Raw genomic sequence first — 21,533 nt, 5'->3', positions numbered from 1 at the left:
AAATAAAGTGGGGGGGGAAAAAAAAGAAAAAAAAATATTAACAATAATAATAATAATAATAAATAAATAAATAAAATAAATTAATAAATAAAATTAAATAAAATAAAGAAAATTAATAATAATAATAAAACTTCAAAAAAAAGAAAAGAAAAAAAAATACTAGAATGATAACACTAATAATAATGGCCATATAGTTTGCGTAGGCGTTGTGATGTGGAAAAAGTAAAATTTTATTTACTTGAGGGAGGGTATGTAAACAAAATAAAAACTGACTTTTGTTTCTTCTTCTTCTCAGAAACAGCATGTTAATATTATCATGACTTTGTAATTTGCTTCCAGTCGAAGACAAATAAACTATGTGTAATAGGTAAGTGTACTTCTTGTTTATTCATTTTGTGTTTCCATTAGTACATGTATGTAATAGAGGCATCTTTTCTAAAAATGTTGGTAGCCCTGAAAAGGGCTTTTGTAATTGGTTTAAGACAATTGGCAGCCTACGCCTTGGTGGCTTTCTTTGGGGTTTTTGACTTCTTGGCTGTGGCTTTCTTGGGCGCTTTGGTTTTCGTAGGCTTTGGAGCTGCCTTGGCTTTCTTGGGAGACTTAGTAGCTGCTTTCTTCTTGGGAGACTCGGCCTTCTTGGGTGCTGCAGGTTTCTTAACAGCCTTTTTCTTTTCTGTTGGCTTTTTCTCCCCGGTTGTCTTCTTGGGTTTGGTCGTTTTCTTGGGCTTGGCAGCCTTAGGTTTGGTGACTTTTTTGGTCTTGGGTTTCTTCTCCGTCTTGGGCTTCTCTCCCAGCTTGAAGGAACCACTGGCACCTGTACCCTTGGCCTGTTTGAGAACTCCCTTCTTGACTCCGTTCTTGAGGGCCATCTTCAGATGGGTGTTGACACTAGAGGCGTCATTACCGACTTTGTAGTTGCCCATGATGTACTTGAGAATAGCTTGTCTCGAGGAACCTCCGCGCTCCTTCAGGGCAGCCACAGCAGCGCTGATCATCTCGATGTACTTGGGATGGGCGGGGACCGTCTTGGGTTTGGAAACCTTCTTCTTGGCGGGGGATTTTGCTGGTGCGGCGTCTGCCATAATTTTTTTGTCCTGTTTTCTACAACTGATGTGAACGACGTTATCGACGATAAGGAAATGAATGAAATCACCTCCGCCGATGGCCTTATTTGAGTGGCGGCGAGCGCGGACCTCCGTGAAAACTCCCCAATTGTCGACAGCGTAGAGGATTGAACTCGTCCAACTTTGTGTTTCAATACCTGTAATTTTTCCGATATTGTCCTCCCAATTTTACTTAATTTTCTCAAATATGTCACTGTGCGTTTTCTTGAAATATTTTCCTACATAACTGTTTCCGTTTAAGGTTCTTAATCTGTCATTTTAAAGGAGGAATTGTCTGTTGATTCTGAAAATGCGCTGTTCCCTGGAGCCCAGAAGCGACTAATTTTGATTAAAACACGAAAACAAGAGGAATAGAACACGAGTAAGGGATTGAAGTACTTACTACATTGCTATGCGATAAAACATACATGTACATTTCTTTCAATTGTCTTATATGTTACTTAAAATCCGAATGAAAATGCAAACATTCGGCACAAACACGCGCACAATGGATAGTGATGTGTGCCTTGCATTTCATATGAAATGGAGAGAAAAAAAACAAAACAAAAACAAAACAACAAAAAAAAAACAAACAAACAAACAAACAAAAGGGTCATATGAAGAGAAATCACGGAATCTCACAAATTGTTGAATGTTCAAATATATATCTAATATACTTTCTAGATCAGTGGATGTTCACCCCCTTAAAGGGACAACATATAATTTCTTTTCGAATATTTAAATACATGACACCTACTTTATAATTATAACACCGAGGACACCGGGAAGATCCAGACCGTACGTAACGTACCACATTCGGTGGTACAACGTCTGAATTTCTCAGTATAATTATATCATAAGAATATACATAACTGACATCCTTGTAAATTACATGAAAAAAAAAAAAATCACATAAAAGGGCGTGTATTTAATAATTGTAGAACACTCACTTAATTAGTAGTTATACATAAGAGAGAGACAGAGAGAGACGAACAAGGCGAATCATGGGAGTAGCTTATTCATTGATATTAATTTGTTTCTTGTAATTTACACACACAAATAATTGAGTACATGTAAATAAACAGAATGTGGTCAAAAGCCAATGTATTTAAAATCTATATCTTTCAAGTTGAACAAGACAACCAGTATATAATACAAGACAATACAATACATTGATACAAGCATCAAATTGGTTGCACACTTTCCACGTGCAGATCATGATTCCCTGCATCTATATGTCACGTGACGATGCAGATGTGCTGCACGGCGCAGTGATGGACATCGCAATAAATGTAAAGTGTTAAAAAAATGTCGTTTAGTCATTCGCATCGGTAGTCTATTCGAAAGAAAATTTACTACCAGTGTTTAATTGTGTTAGTACTGTAAGTATCCGGAAACTGGCATCGAGTTGCTTTTATTCACTCTTATTATGGGAAGCACACTTTTTTGAATAAGAACATTCAAGACATAATATAAACCACATCTTCTTATTCTTATGAGATTCTTATATTCATCACTTTTATCTATTTTATCAATTAGGAATTTTGTCTAAATAATCATCATATAAAACAATAGCGAGGGGGAAAAAAAAAAAGAAGAAGAAACATTAAGGATTTAACTGGAGTTACAGATCTTTTGAATATGTTAATAAAATAATGATCATATTTAAAAATATTTGTATTAAAGGAAAAAATTGAAAGTTAGATCGCCATGTTAGATGATTTCCGCAGTTTCTAGTCTTAATTGGTCAATGAAATTGGGTTTTTTTTTTCTTTTCTTATCTCTTTGTTGAGTGAGCATTCAAGTAATAAGTGAGAATTCAACATTTGTACGCAGGCCTATAAGGTTTGGATTCAACTGCCTATAACGAGAAAGAAAAAACGTACATATACGAATATACATGCGAGTCAATTTTTAAATTTATTGCTTTTGTTATTGACTTAATACATTTATTTATCATTAAATATATAACACTTTCTTTGATGTTTGATCTCTGTTCTGTGTTGAAAATTATTGAATTCGTGTGTTTCTATTATTTTCTAGCTATAATAATTGTTTACGTTTCAACTCGTTTGTAATGTAGGTATCTTTTCGAAAAGCTTATGTGGCCGTGAAAACGGCCGTTTGGTTTTGTGCTGCACACAACACAACTATAGGATCTTTTTACTTGGCGGCTTTCTGTGTCTTTTTGGGAAGGAGCACCGCTTGGATGTTGGGCAGGACACCACCCTGCGCGATGGTCACGCCGGACAGGAGTTTGTTCAATTCTTCGTCGTTGCGGATGGCCAGCTGCAGATGACGGGGAATGATTCTGGTCTTTTTGTTGTCGCGGGCAGCGTTGCCTGCCAACTCCAAGACTTCTGCGGCCAAGTACTCAAGAACGGCAGCCAAGTACACGGGAGCGCCTGCTCCCACTCTCTCGGCGTAGTTGCCCTTTCTCAGCAGACGGTGAATACGACCCACGGGGAACTGCAGTCCGGCGCGGGAAGAACGGCTCTTGGCCTTCCCCTTCACTTTGCCTCCTTTGCCACGTCCAGACATTCTTAACGGTTATGTTCTTTCGTGTACAGTCAACGAATAATCCAGCGACGCCCGCACGCACCAATTTAAACAACCAAGCGGATCCAACGGTGCAGCCAATTAACGCGTCGCTCTGTTGTGCCTTTAGGTGAAATCCGAACAAGTAATGTTTTTCTCGGAGGTCCGTAACAAGCTTCTCCTCCTACTCGCATATAAATAGTAAATTTTACCATTTCACTTTATTCATCTCTTCAGTTTGACCTGTCAACTTGAGATCATGCCACCCAAAGTCGGATCCAAAGGCGCCAAGAAAGCAGTCACCAAGGCCAAGACACCGAGGAGCACAGACAAGAAAAGGAGGAAGAGGAGGAGGGAATCTTATGCCATTTACATCTACAAAGTCCTAAAGCAGGTGCACCCTGACACTGGTGTTTCCAGCAAGGCCATGAGCATAATGAACTCCTTCGTCAACGATATCTTTGAGAGAATCGCTGCCGAAGCCTCTCGTTTGGCCCACTACAACAAGCGATCTACAATCACAAGCAGAGAGGTCCAGACTGCTGTCCGTCTCCTTCTGCCCGGTGAACTGGCCAAGCACGCCGTATCTGAGGGCACCAAAGCCGTCACCAAGTACACCAGCAGCAAATAATCTCATTTTGCAAGTACACACACCAAACGGCCCTTTTAAGGGCCAACTAATTTTTTAGAAAAGATACCTTCATATTACATGCGTTATTGAGACACAAATAATATGTACGAGTGTTACAATGTGAATGCATGTGCTCGTAAAAGTGGCAAACGTATAAAAATCCCACATTGTTTACAACTGATTATAATAACAGAAGTAGGATAAATAAAGAAATACAAGTAGGTATTATTATATGAATGAGAGCCAAATTTTATTCACAAATAACTTGAATGTACAACCAAGCATATATCTGAAATAACTGTATCTTCAAATATAAATAAAATACAAGCATGCGAGGTCCATCTGATGTACACAAAATCCTGGTTCATTTGTCCTCTGTATACTGAATTAATTATCAGCGTACATTATATAATTGATAATAAAGTATCTCAATTCAGCTAATATCAATGAAACAGATAAATAAATTCAAGACCCCCCCCCTCCCCTTTCTTTGACATTGACATATTGGAATTTTCAATCAGTAATTATACATCAATAAAAGTGCAATGACCAAAATGCGATAATTATACATTGACAATTAATTGTCTAACATTAGTCATAATTGTTAAACAAGAAAAAAAAGCATGTCACTCAGCGCCAGTTGGTACCTGTCATTGTCGGTAGATCGATCCCTCAAAATAATACTCAAGACAGCAGCATTATTATTTTAATATATGATTATAATAATAAAAAAAAATTAAATAATATATACTGTTTGTGTGTGTTTATTCAATATTTCTTGTCCAAACCTAAATTCAATACATATTTGTTGCTCTGTATATAGTTTTGAGGAAATATTACGACATAAAGGGTCTTACTCTGTTATTGTTGTGTATTTATTTTACCACTTACAACCATTCTGTATTCAACTTTGTACAGTGAATATCTGTATAACAAGTACTCAGTAAGTAAATGTCTGTCTTAACGATGTTTTAGAGGCATCTTTTCGAAAAATTTGGGTGGCCGTGATAACGGCCGTTTGTGTTTGTTTTAAACTTCTGTCTTGACTGTCAAACTGAATTCTTTAGCCTCCAAATCCGTACAGGGTGCGTCCTTGGCGTTTCAAGGCGTAGACCACGTCCATAGCTGTGACGGTCTTTCTCTTGGCATGCTCCGTGTAGGTTACAGCATCTCGGATCACGTTCTCCAAGAAAACCTTAAGAACTCCACGAGTTTCCTCGTAGATGAGACCGGAAATACGTTTGACACCACCACGGCGAGCAAGACGGCGTATGGCTGGCTTGGTGATACCCTGGATGTTGTCTCTCAAGACTTTTCTGTGTCGCTTAGCGCCTCCTTTTCCAAGACCTTTTCCTCCTTTGCCACGTCCAGACATGTTATAAGTTCAGTCAGTAGTACTGTTCTGATGAACTGATCATGCGTAATTGCCTAATTTATAGTCCAAATTGAGGACCCGTGAGAGCGCACGATGCTTTGAAAAGTTCGGAACGTTACCAAAGCGGTATTGTGACAAGCTTTACGATTGGTCAGCTTGGCATGATGGGAATGTTTACATTTCTTGCCCCACAGGAATTTTAACCACATTTAATTAATTTTGATTCTTTAATTTCTTCACATATAGGCAAGTTTATGTTCAATTTATTCACCTAAACCAAAATATTGGTACGTGGAGGTACATATATACATTTTATACAAACTGGTATACAAAACAACAACAAAAAAAAAAAAAAAAAAAAACATGACAGAAAATGAATAAAAATGATAAAGAGAGAGAGGGGAATTATATCAAGCAGGACAGACAGCATCATAATTTTTTAGGATAAACATACACAATTTTTTGTTTTGTTGTTGTTATTTTTTTTATTTCAGTATTTTTTGCTTTGAGTTTAACAAAATAAATACCGTTGTTGCCGAATGATAATTAAAACGTGGGTGGGTGGGTGGGGATTAAGTTATTCAAAGGAAAGGGGTGTGACAGATAACACCGAAATAATACAAAATGTAGAAGCTGAATGAAACTTTTGATTCTCATTCATTTATGATATCTAGTTATAGATGTGATCATTTATTTGATTTCCTCTTTTCTCAGTTAATTTTCAAAGGCAACTTTAAGCAGTGACCAAACCGGCTTTATAAATGAGCCTTTTTCATTTTATTACACGCCACGTTAGAACGAATATCGTTATATTTGACGTTGTTTAGAAATCAATAAAAATCATACTTTGAATATAAATGAAATACGGAATTGCAGTTCTGAAATGCATGTACTCGCATATGTGCATAGCTGTAGAACTAATGAGATAAAGTTGTAATACTGTTATTATTTTTTGCTTCGACACATTCCATCATATTCTATTTAAATAATTGTGCTATTTTCTAATTTATTTCGCAAAATTCTTGAATGTATTCTAGAGGGGCAGGTTGATGGACTTGTACAAAATATAGTTTCAAGATGTGTAGACAACTTCTACAACAAATTGATGATGACAATAGTACTATGAAATTGTCTAGCATTGTGCTCTTTCATAATTTATGTAATTATATATATGCAAGGCACAGATATATTCACTGAAGGATGTATTGTGTCTCAACATTTTTTTTTTTTTTTTTTTTTTTTTTTTTTTCCAATTTGGGGGCATTGTTCGCTGAATTTGATAAAATTTATTAATTTCGGCCAAATAATTCAACATTATTTTCAGAGATGTTTCAACGTCTGAACAGAAGGCATCTTTTCGAAGAATGTAGGTGGCCGTGAAAACGGCCGTTTGCTTTAGGACTTGAAATACAGCTTAAAATTAAGCACGCTCTCCACGAATACGTCTGGCCAGCTGGATGTCTTTGGGCATGATGGTTACTCTCTTGGCGTGAATGGCGCACAGGTTGGTGTCCTCAAAGAGACCAACAAGGTAAGCTTCGCTTGCTTCCTGTAAAGCCATGACAGCTGAACTCTGGAAACGCAAGTCGGTCTTAAAATCCTGAGCGATTTCCCGGACCAAGCGCTGGAATGGCAGCTTCCTGATGAGAAGCTCAGTGCTCTTCTGGTATCTCCGAATTTCACGGAGGGCGACAGTTCCTGGCCTGTATCTATGCGGTTTCTTAACGCCACCCGTGGCTGGTGCGCTTTTACGAGCAGCTTTGGTAGCGAGCTGTTTTCTGGGGGCCTTGCCTCCTGTAGATTTTCGTGCCGTCTGCTTGGTACGTGCCATGCTATCTCCTCAGATTATTCAAACTCGAATGAATGAAGTGGCAGTGTTGCGCCGTGAACTTATATATCTTTGTAAGCTCAAGTTGAAAATCGCTGCGGTCTACCAGTCGGCTTAGTCGATTGGCTGGTGCCCGCAGTAACACTCGCTACGATTAGTCAGGTGAACGAGATGACCATTGGCTACGTCTGTAGGTAGTTTCAATCCACAGAATTGCCCCAAAAGAAAAAGAAAATCAAGTCGGTTTTTGACACATGATTTCACTGCAGATACATATAGTCAAATATTTTTTTTTTAAATATATATATGGTGAATAATGGGGATGAATGTAACGTCAATTGAATAGAAAATAGAATTATTTATTATATATATATACATATATTTTCAATTCGTTATTGAAGCAAAATGCATTTTCGAAAAATATATATTATATATTTCTTGTCATTATTTCCTCCTACCATTATCTGAACAAGCCCAGTAATATTACTAAGTATCATGATACTTGCAGATAATCAGAATGGTGCATATAGGATGAACAGGAATTACCCTGTTGCAAAAACAAGAACAAAACAAATAATACAAATAAATGAATAATTAATTAAATGAATGAATAATTAAATAAATGAATGAATGAATAAATGAAAAGAATAAATAAATGAAACGAATAAGAATGTATGTATCTGTCTTTCAATAGGTACGCATGAACTTTTATTCCATTCGTTCCACATTTGATTCCAAATAAAGTGGGGGGGAAAAAAAAGAAAAAAAAATATTAACAATAATAATAATAATAATAAATAAATAAATAAAATAAATTAATAAATAAAATTAAATAAAATAAAGAAAATTAATAATAATAATAAAACTTCAAAAAAAAGAAAAGAAAAAAAAATACTAGAATGATAACACTAATAATAATGGCCATATAGTTTGCGTAGGCGTTGTGATGTGGAAAAAGTAAAATTTTATTTACTTGAGGGAGGGTATGTAAACAAAATAAAAACTGACTTTTGTTTCTTCTTCTTCTCAGAAACAGCATGTTAATATTATCATGACTTTGTAATTTGCTTCCAGTCGAAGACAAATAAACTATGTGTAATAGGTAAGTGTACTTCTTGTTTATTCATTTTGTGTTTCCATTAGTACATGTATGTAATAGAGGCATCTTTTCTAAAAATGTTGGTAGCCCTGAAAAGGGCTTTTGTAATTGGTTTAAGACAATTGGCAGCCTACGCCTTGGTGGCTTTCTTTGGGGTTTTTGACTTCTTGGCTGTGGCTTTCTTGGGCGCTTTGGTTTTCGTAGGCTTTGGAGCTGCCTTGGCTTTCTTGGGAGACTTAGTAGCTGCTTTCTTCTTGGGAGACTCGGCCTTCTTGGGTGCTGCAGGTTTCTTAACAGCCTTTTTCTTTTCTGTTGGCTTTTTCTCCCCGGTTGTCTTCTTGGGTTTGGTCGTTTTCTTGGGCTTGGCAGCCTTAGGTTTGGTGACTTTTTTGGTCTTGGGTTTCTTCTCCGTCTTGGGCTTCTCTCCCAGCTTGAAGGAACCACTGGCACCTGTACCCTTGGCCTGTTTGAGAACTCCCTTCTTGACTCCGTTCTTGAGGGCCATCTTCAGATGGGTGTTGACACTAGAGGCGTCATTACCGACTTTGTAGTTGCCCATGATGTACTTGAGAATAGCTTGTCTCGAGGAACCTCCGCGCTCCTTCAGGGCAGCCACAGCAGCGCTGATCATCTCGATGTACTTGGGATGGGCGGGGACCGTCTTGGGTTTGGAAACCTTCTTCTTGGCGGGGGATTTTGCTGGTGCGGCGTCTGCCATAATTTTTTTGTCCTGTTTTCTACAACTGATGTGAACGACGTTATCGACGATAAGGAAATGAATGAAATCACCTCCGCCGATGGCCTTATTTGAGTGGCGGCGAGCGCGGACCTCCGTGAAAACTCCCCAATTGTCGACAGCGTAGAGGATTGAACTCGTCCAACTTTGTGTTTCAATACCTGTAATTTTTCCGATATTGTCCTCCCAATTTTACTTAATTTTCTCAAATATGTCACTGTGCGTTTTCTTGAAATATTTTCCTACATAACTGTTTCCGTTTAAGGTTCTTAATCTGTCATTTTAAAGGAGGAATTGTCTGTTGATTCTGAAAATGCGCTGTTCCCTGGAGCCCAGAAGCGACTAATTTTGATTAAAACACGAAAACAAGAGGAATAGAACACGAGTAAGGGATTGAAGTACTTACTACATTGCTATGCGATAAAACATACATGTACATTTCTTTCAATTGTCTTATATGTTACTTAAAATCCGAATGAAAATGCAAACATTCGGCACAAACACGCGCACAATGGATAGTGATGTGTGCCTTGCATTTCATATGAAATGGAGAGAAAAAAAACAAAACAAAAACAAAACAACAAAAAAAAAAACAAACAAACAAACAAACAAAAGGGTCATATGAAGAGAAATCACGGAATCTCACAAATTGTTGAATGTTCAAATATATATCTAATATACTTTCTAGATCAGTGGATGTTCACCCCCTTAAAGGGACAACATATAATTTCTTTTCGAATATTTAAATACATGACACCTACTTTATAATTATAACACCGAGGACACCGGGAAGATCCAGACCGTACGTAACGTACCACATTCGGTGGTACAACGTCTGAATTTCTCAGTATAATTATATCATAAGAATATACATAACTGACATCCTTGTAAATTACATGAAAAAAAAAAAAAATCACATAAAAAGGGCGTGTATTTAATAATTGTAGAACACTCACTTAATTAGTAGTTATACATAAGAGAGAGACAGAGAGAGACGAACAAGGCGAATCATGGGAGTAGCTTATTCATTGATATTAATTTGTTTCTTGTAATTTACACACACAAATAATTGAGTACATGTAAATAAACAGAATGTGGTCAAAAGCCAATGTATTTAAAATCTATATCTTTCAAGTTGAACAAGACAACCAGTATATAATACAAGACAATACAATACATTGATACAAGCATCAAATTGGTTGCACACTTTCCACGTGCAGATCATGATTCCCTGCATCTATATGTCACGTGACGATGCAGATGTGCTGCACGGCGCAGTGATGGACATCGCAATAAATGTAAAGTGTTAAAAAAAATGTCGTTTAGTCATTCGCATCGGTAGTCTATTCGAAAGAAAATTTACTACCAGTGTTTAATTGTGTTAGTACTGTAAGTATCCGGAAACTGGCATCGAGTTGCTTTTATTCACTCTTATTATGGGAAGCACACTTTTTTGAATAAGAACATTCAAGACATAATATAAACCACATCTTCTTATTCTTATGAGATTCTTATATTCATCACTTTTATCTATTTTATCAATTAGGAATTTTGTCTAAATAATCATCATATAAAACAATAGCGAGGGGGAAAAAAAAAAAGAAGAAGAAACATTAAGGATTTAACTGGAGTTACAGATCTTTTGAATATGTTAATAAAATAATGATCATATTTAAAAATATTTGTATTAAAGGAAAAAATTGAAAGTTAGATCGCCATGTTAGATGATTTCCGCAGTTTCTAGTCTTAATTGGTCAATGAAATGGGTTTTTTTTTTCTTTTCTTATCTCTTTGTTGAGTGAGCATTCAAGTAATAAGTGAGAATTCAACATTTGTACGCAGGCCTATAAGGTTTGGATTCAACTGCCTATAACGAGAAAGAAAAAACGTACATATACGAATATACATGCGAGTCAATTTTTAAATTTATTGCTTTTGTTATTGACTTAATACATTTATTTATCATTAAATATATAACACTTTCTTTGATGTTTGATCTCTGTTCTGTGTTGAAAATTATTGAATTCGTGTGTTTCTATTATTTTCTAGCTATAATAATTGTTTACGTTTCAACTCGTTTGTAATGTAGGTATCTTTTCGAAAAGCTTATGTGGCCGTGAAAACGGCCGTTTGGTTTTGTGCTGCACACAACACAACTATAGGATCTTTTTACTTGGCGGCTTTCTGTGTCTTTTTGGGAAGGAGCACCGCTTGGATGTTGGGCAGGACACCACCCTGCGCGATGGTCACGCCGGACAGGAGTTTGTTCAATTCTTCGTCGTTGCGGATGGCCAGCTGCAGATGACGGGGAATGATTCTGGTCTTTTTGTTGTCGCGGGCAGCGTTGCCTGCCAACTCCAAGACTTCTGCGGCCAAGTACTCAAGAACGGCAGCCAAGTACACGGGAGCGCCTGCTCCCACTCTCTCGGCGTAGTTGCCCTTTCTCAGCAGACGGTGAATACGACCCACGGGGAACTGCAGTCCGGCGCGGGAAGAACGGCTCTTGGCCTTCCCCTTCACTTTGCCTCCTTTGCCACGTCCAGACATTCTTAACGGTTATGTTCTTTCGTGTACAGTCAACGAATAATCCAGCGACGCCCGCACGCACCAATTTAAACAACCAAGCGGATCCAACGGTGCAGCCAATTAACGCGTCGCTCTGTTGTGCCTTTAGGTGAAATCCGAACAAGTAATGTTTTCTCGGAGGTCCGTAACAAGCTTCTCCTACTCGCATATAAATAGTAAATTTTACCATTTCACTTTATTCATCTCTTCAGTTTGACCTGTCAACTTGAGATCATGCCACCCAAAGTCGGATCCAAAGGCGCCAAGAAAGCAGTCACCAAGGCCAAGACACCGAGGAGCACAGACAAGAAAAGGAGGAAGAGGAGGAGGGAATCTTATGCCATTTACATCTACAAAGTCCTAAAGCAGGTGCACCCTGACACTGGTGTTTCCAGCAAGGCCATGAGCATAATGAACTCCTTCGTCAACGATATCTTTGAGAGAATCGCTGCCGAAGCCTCTCGTTTGGCCCACTACAACAAGCGATCTACAATCACAAGCAGAGAGGTCCAGACTGCTGTCCGTCTCCTTCTGCCCGGTGAACTGGCCAAGCACGCCGTATCTGAGGGCACCAAAGCCGTCACCAAGTACACCAGCAGCAAATAATCTCATTTTGCAAGTACACACACCAAACGGCCCTTTTAAGGGCCAACTAATTTTTTAGAAAAGATACCTTCATATTACATGCGTTATTGAGACACAAATAATATGTACGAGTGTTACAATGTGAATGCATGTGCTCGTAAAAGTGGCAAACGTATAAAAATCCCACATTGTTTACAACTGATTATAATAACAGAAGTAGGATAAATAAAGAAATACAAGTAGGTATTATTATATGAATGAGAGCCAAATTTTATTCACAAATAACTTGAATGTACAACCAAGCATATATCTGAAATAACTGTATCTTCAAATATAAATAAAATACAAGCATGCGAGGTCCATCTGATGTACACAAAATCCTGGTTCATTTGTCCTCTGTATACTGAATTAATTATCAGCGTACATTATATAATTGATAATAAAGTATCTCAATTCAGCTAATATCAATGAAACAGATAAATAAATTCAAGACCCCCCCCCTCCCCTTTCTTTGACATTGACATATTGGAATTTTCAATCAGTAATTATACATCAATAAAAGTGCAATGACCAAAATGCGATAATTATACATTGACAATTAATTGTCTAACATTAGTCATAATTGTTAAACAAGAAAAAAAAGCATGTCACTCAGCGCCAGTTGGTACCTGTCATTGTCGGTAGATCGATCCCTCAAAATAATACTCAAGACAGCAGCATTATTATTTTAATATATGATTATAATAATAAAAAAAAATTAAATAATATATACTGTTTGTGTGTGTTTATTCAATATTTCTTGTCCAAACCTAAATTCAATACATATTTGTTGCTCTGTATATAGTTTTGAGGAAATATTACGACATAAAGGGTCTTACTCTGTTATTGTTGTGTATTTATTTTACCACTTACAACCATTCTGTATTCAACTTTGTACAGTGAATATCTGTATAACAAGTACTCAGTAAGTAAATGTCTGTCTTAACGATGTTTTAGAGGCATCTTTTCGAAAAATTTGGGTGGCCGTGATAACGGCCGTTTGTGTTTGTTTTAAACTTCTGTCTTGACTGTCAAACTGAATTCTTTAGCCTCCAAATCCGTACAGGGTGCGTCCTTGGCGTTTCAAGGCGTAGACCACGTCCATAGCTGTGACGGTCTTTCTCTTGGCATGCTCCGTGTAGGTTACAGCATCTCGGATCACGTTCTCCAAGAAAACCTTAAGAACTCCACGAGTTTCCTCGTAGATGAGACCGGAAATACGTTTGACACCACCACGGCGAGCAAGACGGCGTATGGCTGGCTTGGTGATACCCTGGATGTTGTCTCTCAAGACTTTTCTGTGTCGCTTAGCGCCTCCTTTTCCAAGACCTTTTCCTCCTTTGCCACGTCCAGACATGTTATAAGTTCAGTCAGTAGTACTGTTCTGATGAACTGATCATGCGTAATTGCCTAATTTATAGTCCAAATTGAGGACCCGTGAGAGCGCACGATGCTTTGAAAAGTTCGGAACGTTACCAAAGCGGTATTGTGACAAGCTTTACGATTGGTCAGCTTGGCATGATGGGAATGTTTACATTTCTTGCCCCACAGGAATTTTAACCACATTTAATTAATTTTGATTCTTTAATTTCTTCACATATAGGCAAGTTTATGTTCAATTTATTCACCTAAACCAAAATATTGGTACGTGGAGGTACATATATACATTTTATACAAACTGGTATACAAAACAACAACAAAAAAAAAAAAAAAAAAAAACATGACAGAAAATGAATAAAAATGATAAAGAGAGAGAGGGGAATTATATCAAGCAGGACAGACAGCATCATAATTTTTTAGGATAAACATACACAATTTTTTGTTTTGTTGTTGTTATTTTTTTTATTTCAGTATTTTTTGCTTTGAGTTTAACAAAATAAATACCGTTGTTGCCGAATGATAATTAAAACGTGGGTGGGTGGGTGGGGATTAAGTTATTCAAAGGAAAGGGGTGTGACAGATAACACCGAAATAATACAAAATGTAGAAGCTGAATGAAACTTTTGATTCTCATTCATTTATGATATCTAGTTATAGATGTGATCATTTATTTGATTTCCTCTTTTCTCAGTTAATTTTCAAAGGCAACTTTAAGCAGTGACCAAACCGGCTTTATAAATGAGCCTTTTTCATTTTATTACACGCCACGTTAGAACGAATATCGTTATATTTGACGTTGTTTAGAAATCAATAAAAATCATACTTTGAATATAAATGAAATACGGAATTGCAGTTCTGAAATGCATGTACTCGCATATGTGCATAGCTGTAGAACTAATGAGATAAAGTTGTAATACTGTTATTATTTTTTGCTTCGACACATTCCATCATATTCTATTTAAATAATTGTGCTATTTTCTAATTTATTTCGCAAAATTCTTGAATGTATTCTAGAGGGGCAGGTTGATGGACTTGTACAAAATATAGTTTCAAGATGTGTAGACAACTTCTACAACAAATTGATGATGACAATAGTACTATGAAATTGTCTAGCATTGTGCTCTTTCATAATTTATGTAATTATATATATGCAAGGCACAGATATATTCACTGAAGGATGTATTGTGTCTCAACATTTTTTTTTTTTTTTTTTTTTTTTTTTTTTTTTCCAATTTGGGGGCATTGTTCGCTGAATTTGATAAAATTTATTAATTTCGGCCAAATAATTCAACATTATTTTCAGAGATGTTTCAACGTCTGAACAGAAGGCATCTTTTCGAAGAATGTAGGTGGCCGTGAAAACGGCCGTTTGCTTTAGGACTTGAAATACAGCTTAAAATTAAGCACGCTCTCCACGAATACGTCTGGCCAGCTGGATGTCTTTGGGCATGATGGTTACTCTCTTGGCGTGAATGGCGCACAGGTTGGTGTCCTCAAAGAGACCAACAAGGTAAGCTTCGCTTGCTTCCTGTAAAGCCATGACAGCTGAACTCTGGAAACGCAAGTCGGTCTTAAAATCCTGAGCGATTTCCCGGACCAAGCGCTGGAATGGCAGCTTCCTGATGAGAAGCTCAGTGCTCTTCTGGTATCTCCGAATTTCACGGAGGGCGACAGTTCCTGGCCTGTATCTATGCGGTTTCTTAACGCCACCCGTGGCTGGTGCGCTTTTACGAGCAGCTTTGGTAGCGAGCTGTTTTCTGGGGGCCTTGCCTCCTGTAGATTTTCGTGCCGTCTGCTTGGTACGTGCCATGCTATCTCCTCAGATTATTCAAACTCGAATGAATGAAGTGGCAGTGTTGCGCCGTGAACTTATATATCTTTGTAAGCTCAAGTTGAAAATCGCTGCGGTCTACCAGTCGGCTTAGTCGATTGGCTGGTGCCCGCAGTAACACTCGCTACGATTAGTCAGGTGAACGAGATGACCATTGGCTACGTCTGTAGGTAGTTTCAATCCACAGAATTGCCCCAAAAGAAAAAGAAAATCAAGTCGGTTTTTGACACATGATTTCACTGCAGATACATATAGTCAAATATTTTTTTTTTAAATATATATATGGTGAATAATGGGGATGAATGTAACGTCAATTGAATAGAAAATAGAATTATTTATTATATATATATACATATATTTTCAATTCGTTATTGAAGCAAAATGCATTTTCGAAAAATATATATTATATATTTCTTGTCATTATTTCCTCCTACCATTATCTGAACAAGCCCAGTAATATTACTAAGTATCATGATACTTGCAGATAATCAGAATGGTGCATATAGGATGAACAGGAATTACCCTGTTGCAAAAACAAGAACAAAACAAATAATACAAATAAATGAATAATTAATTAAATGAATGAATAATTAAATAAATGAATGAATGAATAAATGAAAAGAATAAATAAATGAAACGAATAAGAATGTATGTATCTGTCTTTCAATAGGTACGCATGAACTTTTATTCCATTCGTTCCACATTTGATTCCAAATAAAGTGGGGGGGAAAAAAAAGAAAAAAAAATATTAACAATAATAATAATAATAATAAATAAATAAATAAAATAAATTAATAAATAAAATTAAATAAAATAAAGAAAATTAATAATAATAATAAAACTTCAAAAAAAAGAAAAGAAAAAAAAATACTAGAATGATAACACTAATAATAATGGCCATATAGTTTGCGTAGGCGTTGTGATGTGGAAAAAGTAAAATTTTATTTACTTGAGGGAGGGTATGTAAACAAAATAAAAACTGACTTTTGTTTCTTCTTCTTCTCAGAAACAGCATGTTAATATTATCATGACTTTGTAATTTGCTTCCAGTCGAAGACAAATAAACTATGTGTAATAGGTAAGTGTACTTCTTGTTTATTCATTTTGTGTTTCCATTAGTACATGTATGTAATAGAGGCATCTTTTCTAAAAATGTTGGTAGCCCTGAAAAGGGCTTTTGTAATTGGTTTAAGACAATTGGCAGCCTACGCCTTGGTGGCTTTCTTTGGGGTTTTTGACTTCTTGGCTGTGGCTTTCTTGGGCGCTTTGGTTTTCGTAGGCTTTGGAGCTGCCTTGGCTTTCTTGGGAGACTTAGTAGCTGCTTTCTTCTTGGGAGACTCGGCCTTCTTGGGTGCTGCAGGTTTCTTAACAGCCTTTTTCTTTTCTGTTGGCTTTTTCTCCCCGGTTGTCTTCTTGGGTTTGGTCGTTTTCTTGGGCTTGGCAGCCTTAGGTTTGGTGACTTTTTTGGTCTTGGGTTTCTTCTCCGTCTTGGGCTTCTCTCCCAGCTTGAAGGAACCACTGGCACCTGTACCCTTGGCCTGTTTGAGAACTCCCTTCTTGACTCCGTTCTTGAGGGCCATCTTCAGATGGGTGTTGACACTAGAGGCGTCATTACCGACTTTGTAGTTGCCCATGATGTACTTGAGAATAGCTTGTCTCGAGGAACCTCCGCGCTCCTTCAGGGCAGCCACAGCAGCGCTGATCATCTCGATGTACTTGGGATGGGCGGGGACCGTCTTGGGTTTGGAAACCTTCTTCTTGGCGGGGGATTTTGCTGGTGCGGCGTCTGCCATAATTTTTTTGTCCTGTTTTCTACAACTGATGTGAACGACGTTATCGACGATAAGGAAATGAATGAAATCACCTCCGCCGATGGCCTTATTTGAGTGGCGGCGAGCGCGGACCTCCGTGAAAACTCCCCAATTGTCGACAGCGTAGAGGATTGAACTCGTCCAACTTTGTGTTTCAATACCTGTAATTTTTCCGATATTGTCCTCCCAATTTTACTTAATTTTCTCAAATATGTCACTGTGCGTTTTCTTGAAATATTTTCCTACATAACTGTTTCCGTTTAAGGTTCTTAATCTGTCATTTTAAAGGAGGAATTGTCTGTTGATTCTGAAAATGCGCTGTTCCCTGGAGCCCAGAAGCGACTAATTTTGATTAAAACACGAAAACAAGAGGAATAGAACACGAGTAAGGGATTGAAGTACTTACTACATTGCTATGCGATAAAACATACATGTACATTTCTTTCAATTGTCTTATATGTTACTTAAAATCCGAATGAAAATGCAAACATTCGGCACAAACACGCGCACAATGGATAGTGATGTGTGCCTTGCATTTCATATGAAATGGAGAGAAAAAAAACAAAACAAAAACAAAACAACAAAAAAAAAAACAAACAAACAAACAAACAAAAGGGTCATATGAAGAGAAATCACGGAATCTCACAAATTGTTGAATGTTCAAATATATATCTAATATACTTTCTAGATCAGTGGATGTTCACCCCCTTAAAGGGACAACATATAATTTCTTTTCGAATATTTAAATACATGACACCTACTTTATAATTATAACACCGAGGACACCGGGAAGATCCAGACCGTACGTAACGTACCACATTCGGTGGTACAACGTCTGAATTTCTCAGTATAATTATATCATAAGAATATACATAACTGACATCCTTGTAAATTACATGAAAAAAAAAAAAAATCACATAAAAAGGGCGTGTATTTAATAATTGTAGAACACTCACTTAATTAGTAGTTATACATAAGAGAGAGACAGAGAGAGACGAACAAGGCGAATCATGGGAGTAGCTTATTCATTGATATTAATTTGTTTCTTGTAATTTACACACACAAATAATTGAGTACATGTAAATAAACAGAATGTGGTCAAAAGCCAATGTATTTAAAATCTATATCTTTCAAGTTGAACAAGACAACCAGTATATAATACAAGACAATACAATACATTGATACAAGCATCAAATTGGTTGCACACTTTCCACGTGCAGATCATGATTCCCTGCATCTATATGTCACGTGACGATGCAGATGTGCTGCACGGCGCAGTGATGGACATCGCAATAAATGTAAAGTGTTAAAAAAAATGTCGTTTAGTCATTCGCATCGGTAGTCTATTCGAAAGAAAATTTACTACCAGTGTTTAATTGTGTTAGTACTGTAAGTATCCGGAAACTGGCATCGAGTTGCTTTTATTCACTCTTATTATGGGAAGCACACTTTTTTGAATAAGAACATTCAAGACATAATATAAACCACATCTTCTTATTCTTATGAGATTCTTATATTCATCACTTTTATCTATTTTATCAATTAGGAATTTTGTCTAAATAATCATCATATAAAACAATAGCGAGGGGGAAAAAAAAAAAGAAGAAGAAACATTAAGGATTTAACTGGAGTTACAGATCTTTTGAATATGTTAATAAAATAATGATCATATTTAAAAATATTTGTATTAAAGGAAAAAATTGAAAGTTAGATCGCCATGTTAGATGATTTCCGCAGTTTCTAGTCTTAATTGGTCAATGAAATGGGTTTTTTTTTTCTTTTCTTATCTCTTTGTTGAGTGAGCATTCAAGTAATAAGTGAGAATTCAACATTTGTACGCAGGCCTATAAGGTTTGGATTCAACTGCCTATAACGAGAAAGAAAAAACGTACATATACGAATATACATGCGAGTCAATTTTTAAATTTATTGCTTTTGTTATTGACTTAATACATTTATTTATCATTAAATATATAACACTTTCTTTGATGTTTGATCTCTGTTCTGTGTTGAAAATTATTGAATTCGTGTGTTTCTATTATTTTCTAGCTATAATAATTGTTTACGTTTCAACTCGTTTGTAATGTAGGTATCTTTTCGAAAAGCTTATGTGGCCGTGAAAACGGCCGTTTGGTTTTGTGCTGCACACAACACAACTATAGGATCTTTTTACTTGGCGGCTTTCTGTGTCTTTTTGGGAAGGAGCACCGCTTGGATGTTGGGCAGGACACCACCCTGCGCGATGGTCACGCCGGACAGGAGTTTGTTCAATTCTTCGTCGTTGCGGATGGCCAGCTGCAGATGACGGGGAATGATTCTGGTCTTTTTGTTGTCGCGGGCAGCGTTGCCTGCCAACTCCAAGACTTCTGCGGCCAAGTACTCAAGAACGGCAGCCAAGTACACGGGAGCGCCTGCTCCCACTCTCTCGGCGTAGTTGCCCTTTCTCAGCAGACGGTGAATACGACCCACGGGGAACTGCAGTCCGGCGCGGGAAGAACGGCTCTTGGCCTTCCCCTTCACTTTGCCTCCTTTGCCACGTCCAGACATTCTTAACGGTTATGTTCTTTCGTGTACAGTCAACGAATAATCCAGCGACGCCCGCACGCACCAATTTAAACAACCAAGCGGATCCAACGGTGCAGCCAATTAACGCGTCGCTCTGTTGTGCCTTTAGGTGAAATCCGAACAAGTAATGTTTTCTCGGAGGTCCGTAACAAGCTTCTCCTCCTACTCGCATATAAATAGTAAATTTTACCATTTCACTTTATTCATCTCTTCAGTTTGACCTGTCAACTTGAGATCATGCCACCCAAAGTCGGATCCAAAGGCGCCAAGAAAGCAGTCACCAAGGCCAAGACACCGAGGAGCACAGACAAGAAAAGGAGGAAGAGGAGGAGGGAATCTTATGCCATTTACATCTACAAAGTCCTAAAGCAGGTGCACCCTGACACTGGTGTTTCCAGCAAGGCCATGAGCATAATGAACTACTTCGTCAACGATATCTTTGAGAGAATCGCTGCCGAAGCCTCTCGTTTGGCCCACTACAACAAGCGATCTACAATCACAAGCAGAGAGGTCCAGACTGCTGTCCGTCTCCTTCTGCCCGGTGAACTGGCCAAGCACGCCGTATCTGAGGGCACCAAAGCCGTCACCAAGTACACCAGCAGCAAATAATCTCATTTTGCAAGTACACACACCAAACGGCCCTTTTAAGGGCCAACTAATTTTTTAGAAAAGATACCTTCATATTACATGCGTTATTGAGACACAAATAATATGTACGAGTGTTACAATGTGAATGCATGTGCTCGTAAAAGTGGCAAACGTATAAAAATCCCACATTGTTTACAACTGATTATAATAACAGAAGTAGGATAAATAAAGAAATACAAGTAGGTATTATTATATGAATGAGAGCCAAATTTTATTCACAAATAACTTGAATGTACAACCAAGCATATATCTGAAATAACTGTATCTTCAAATATAAATAAAATACAAGCATGCGAGGTCCATCTGATGTACACAAAATCCTGGTTCATTTGTCCTCTGTATACTGAATTAATTATCAGCGTACATTATATAATTGATAATAAAGTATCTCAATTCAGCTAATATCAATGAAACAGATAAATAAATTCAAGACCCCCCCCCTCCCCTTTCTTTGACATTGACATATTGGAATTTTCAATCAGTAATTATACATCAATAAAAGTGCAATGACCAAAATGCGATAATTATACATTGACAATTAATTGTCTAACATTAGTCATAATTGTTAAACAAGAAAAAAAAGCATGTCACTCAGCGCCAGTTGGTACCTGTCATTGTCGGTAGATCGATCCCTCAAAATAATACTCAAGACAGCAGCATTATTATTTTAATATATGATTATAATAATAAAAAAAAATTAAATAATATATACTGTTTGTGTGTGTTTATTCAATATTTCTTGTCCAAACCTAAATTCAATACATATTTGTTGCTCTGTATATAGTTTTGAGGAAATATT

The 21,533-nt window shown here is 37.2% G+C and overlaps 13 protein-coding genes across 13 annotated transcripts; 3 read left to right on the top strand and 10 right to left on the bottom strand.

Moving 5' to 3' along the window:
• Positions 1 to 494: 494 nt before the first annotated feature.
• LOC133177564 (histone H1-delta-like) lies at positions 495 to 1,082 on the bottom strand. Its single transcript, XM_061312534.1, has one exon. The coding sequence runs from the start codon at positions 1,080 to 1,082 to the stop codon at positions 495 to 497; it is 588 nt and encodes a 195-aa protein (XP_061168518.1).
• A 2,184-nt stretch (positions 1,083 to 3,266) lies between these two features.
• Positions 3,267 to 3,644, bottom strand: LOC133177563 (histone H2A). The gene has a single exon (XM_061312533.1). The coding sequence runs from the start codon at positions 3,642 to 3,644 to the stop codon at positions 3,267 to 3,269; it is 378 nt and encodes a 125-aa protein (XP_061168517.1).
• Positions 3,645 to 3,900: 256 nt separating this feature from the next.
• On the top strand, positions 3,901 to 4,272 carry LOC133177562 (histone H2B-like). The gene has a single exon (XM_061312532.1). It carries the CDS (start codon positions 3,901 to 3,903, stop codon positions 4,270 to 4,272), a length of 372 nt encoding a protein of 123 aa, XP_061168516.1.
• Positions 4,273 to 5,335: 1,063 nt separating this feature from the next.
• On the bottom strand, positions 5,336 to 5,647 carry LOC133177561 (histone H4). The gene has a single exon (XM_061312531.1). It carries the CDS (start codon positions 5,645 to 5,647, stop codon positions 5,336 to 5,338), a length of 312 nt encoding a protein of 103 aa, XP_061168515.1.
• Positions 5,648 to 7,067: 1,420 nt separating this feature from the next.
• LOC133177560 (histone H3) lies at positions 7,068 to 7,478 on the bottom strand. The gene has a single exon (XM_061312530.1). The coding sequence runs from the start codon at positions 7,476 to 7,478 to the stop codon at positions 7,068 to 7,070; it is 411 nt and encodes a 136-aa protein (XP_061168514.1).
• A 1,226-nt stretch (positions 7,479 to 8,704) lies between these two features.
• On the bottom strand, positions 8,705 to 9,292 carry LOC133177559 (histone H1-delta-like). Its single transcript, XM_061312529.1, has one exon. The coding sequence runs from the start codon at positions 9,290 to 9,292 to the stop codon at positions 8,705 to 8,707; it is 588 nt and encodes a 195-aa protein (XP_061168513.1).
• Positions 9,293 to 11,479: 2,187 nt separating this feature from the next.
• On the bottom strand, positions 11,480 to 11,857 carry LOC133177558 (histone H2A). Its single transcript, XM_061312527.1, has one exon. It carries the CDS (start codon positions 11,855 to 11,857, stop codon positions 11,480 to 11,482), a length of 378 nt encoding a protein of 125 aa, XP_061168511.1.
• Positions 11,858 to 12,109: 252 nt separating this feature from the next.
• On the top strand, positions 12,110 to 12,481 carry LOC133177557 (histone H2B-like). Its single transcript, XM_061312526.1, has one exon. It carries the CDS (start codon positions 12,110 to 12,112, stop codon positions 12,479 to 12,481), a length of 372 nt encoding a protein of 123 aa, XP_061168510.1.
• Positions 12,482 to 13,544: 1,063 nt separating this feature from the next.
• Positions 13,545 to 13,856, bottom strand: LOC133177556 (histone H4). The gene has a single exon (XM_061312525.1). The coding sequence runs from the start codon at positions 13,854 to 13,856 to the stop codon at positions 13,545 to 13,547; it is 312 nt and encodes a 103-aa protein (XP_061168509.1).
• Positions 13,857 to 15,278: 1,422 nt separating this feature from the next.
• Positions 15,279 to 15,689, bottom strand: LOC133177554 (histone H3). Its single transcript, XM_061312524.1, has one exon. It carries the CDS (start codon positions 15,687 to 15,689, stop codon positions 15,279 to 15,281), a length of 411 nt encoding a protein of 136 aa, XP_061168508.1.
• Positions 15,690 to 16,915: 1,226 nt separating this feature from the next.
• Positions 16,916 to 17,503, bottom strand: LOC133177553 (histone H1-delta-like). The gene has a single exon (XM_061312523.1). The coding sequence runs from the start codon at positions 17,501 to 17,503 to the stop codon at positions 16,916 to 16,918; it is 588 nt and encodes a 195-aa protein (XP_061168507.1).
• A 2,187-nt stretch (positions 17,504 to 19,690) lies between these two features.
• Positions 19,691 to 20,068, bottom strand: LOC133177552 (histone H2A). Its single transcript, XM_061312522.1, has one exon. It carries the CDS (start codon positions 20,066 to 20,068, stop codon positions 19,691 to 19,693), a length of 378 nt encoding a protein of 125 aa, XP_061168506.1.
• Positions 20,069 to 20,323: 255 nt separating this feature from the next.
• Positions 20,324 to 20,695, top strand: LOC133177551 (histone H2B-like). Its single transcript, XM_061312521.1, has one exon. The coding sequence runs from the start codon at positions 20,324 to 20,326 to the stop codon at positions 20,693 to 20,695; it is 372 nt and encodes a 123-aa protein (XP_061168505.1).
• Positions 20,696 to 21,533: the final 838 nt, after the last annotated feature.

The sequence above is a fragment of the Saccostrea echinata genome, unplaced genomic scaffold (genome assembly GCF_033153115.1).
Source record: "Saccostrea echinata isolate AGI-Se365-2 ecotype Australia unplaced genomic scaffold, CSIRO_AGI_Sech_v1 ptg000164l, whole genome shotgun sequence".
Taxonomy (NCBI): Eukaryota; Metazoa; Mollusca; class Bivalvia; order Ostreida; family Ostreidae; genus Saccostrea; species Saccostrea echinata.
The sequence above is the reverse complement of the archived record's forward strand: the minus strand, read 5'-3'. Positions and strand labels throughout refer to the sequence as shown.

Excerpts from the sequence above, each read along its gene's own strand:
- LOC133177560 (XM_061312530.1), bottom strand. The coding sequence starts at position 7,478 with ATGGCACGTACCAAGCAGACGGCACGAAAATCTACAGGAGGCAAGGCC.
- LOC133177557 (XM_061312526.1), top strand. The coding sequence starts at position 12,110 with ATGCCACCCAAAGTCGGATCCAAAGGCGCCAAGAAAGCAGTCACCAAG.
- LOC133177554 (XM_061312524.1), bottom strand. The coding sequence starts at position 15,689 with ATGGCACGTACCAAGCAGACGGCACGAAAATCTACAGGAGGCAAGGCC.
- LOC133177558 (XM_061312527.1), bottom strand. The coding sequence starts at position 11,857 with ATGTCTGGACGTGGCAAAGGAGGCAAAGTGAAGGGGAAGGCCAAGAGC.
- LOC133177562 (XM_061312532.1), top strand. The coding sequence starts at position 3,901 with ATGCCACCCAAAGTCGGATCCAAAGGCGCCAAGAAAGCAGTCACCAAG.
- LOC133177552 (XM_061312522.1), bottom strand. The coding sequence starts at position 20,068 with ATGTCTGGACGTGGCAAAGGAGGCAAAGTGAAGGGGAAGGCCAAGAGC.
- LOC133177559 (XM_061312529.1), bottom strand. The coding sequence starts at position 9,292 with ATGGCAGACGCCGCACCAGCAAAATCCCCCGCCAAGAAGAAGGTTTCC.
- LOC133177553 (XM_061312523.1), bottom strand. The coding sequence starts at position 17,503 with ATGGCAGACGCCGCACCAGCAAAATCCCCCGCCAAGAAGAAGGTTTCC.
- LOC133177556 (XM_061312525.1), bottom strand. The coding sequence starts at position 13,856 with ATGTCTGGACGTGGCAAAGGAGGAAAAGGTCTTGGAAAAGGAGGCGCT.
- LOC133177551 (XM_061312521.1), top strand. The coding sequence starts at position 20,324 with ATGCCACCCAAAGTCGGATCCAAAGGCGCCAAGAAAGCAGTCACCAAG.
- LOC133177561 (XM_061312531.1), bottom strand. The coding sequence starts at position 5,647 with ATGTCTGGACGTGGCAAAGGAGGAAAAGGTCTTGGAAAAGGAGGCGCT.
- LOC133177563 (XM_061312533.1), bottom strand. The coding sequence starts at position 3,644 with ATGTCTGGACGTGGCAAAGGAGGCAAAGTGAAGGGGAAGGCCAAGAGC.
- LOC133177564 (XM_061312534.1), bottom strand. The coding sequence starts at position 1,082 with ATGGCAGACGCCGCACCAGCAAAATCCCCCGCCAAGAAGAAGGTTTCC.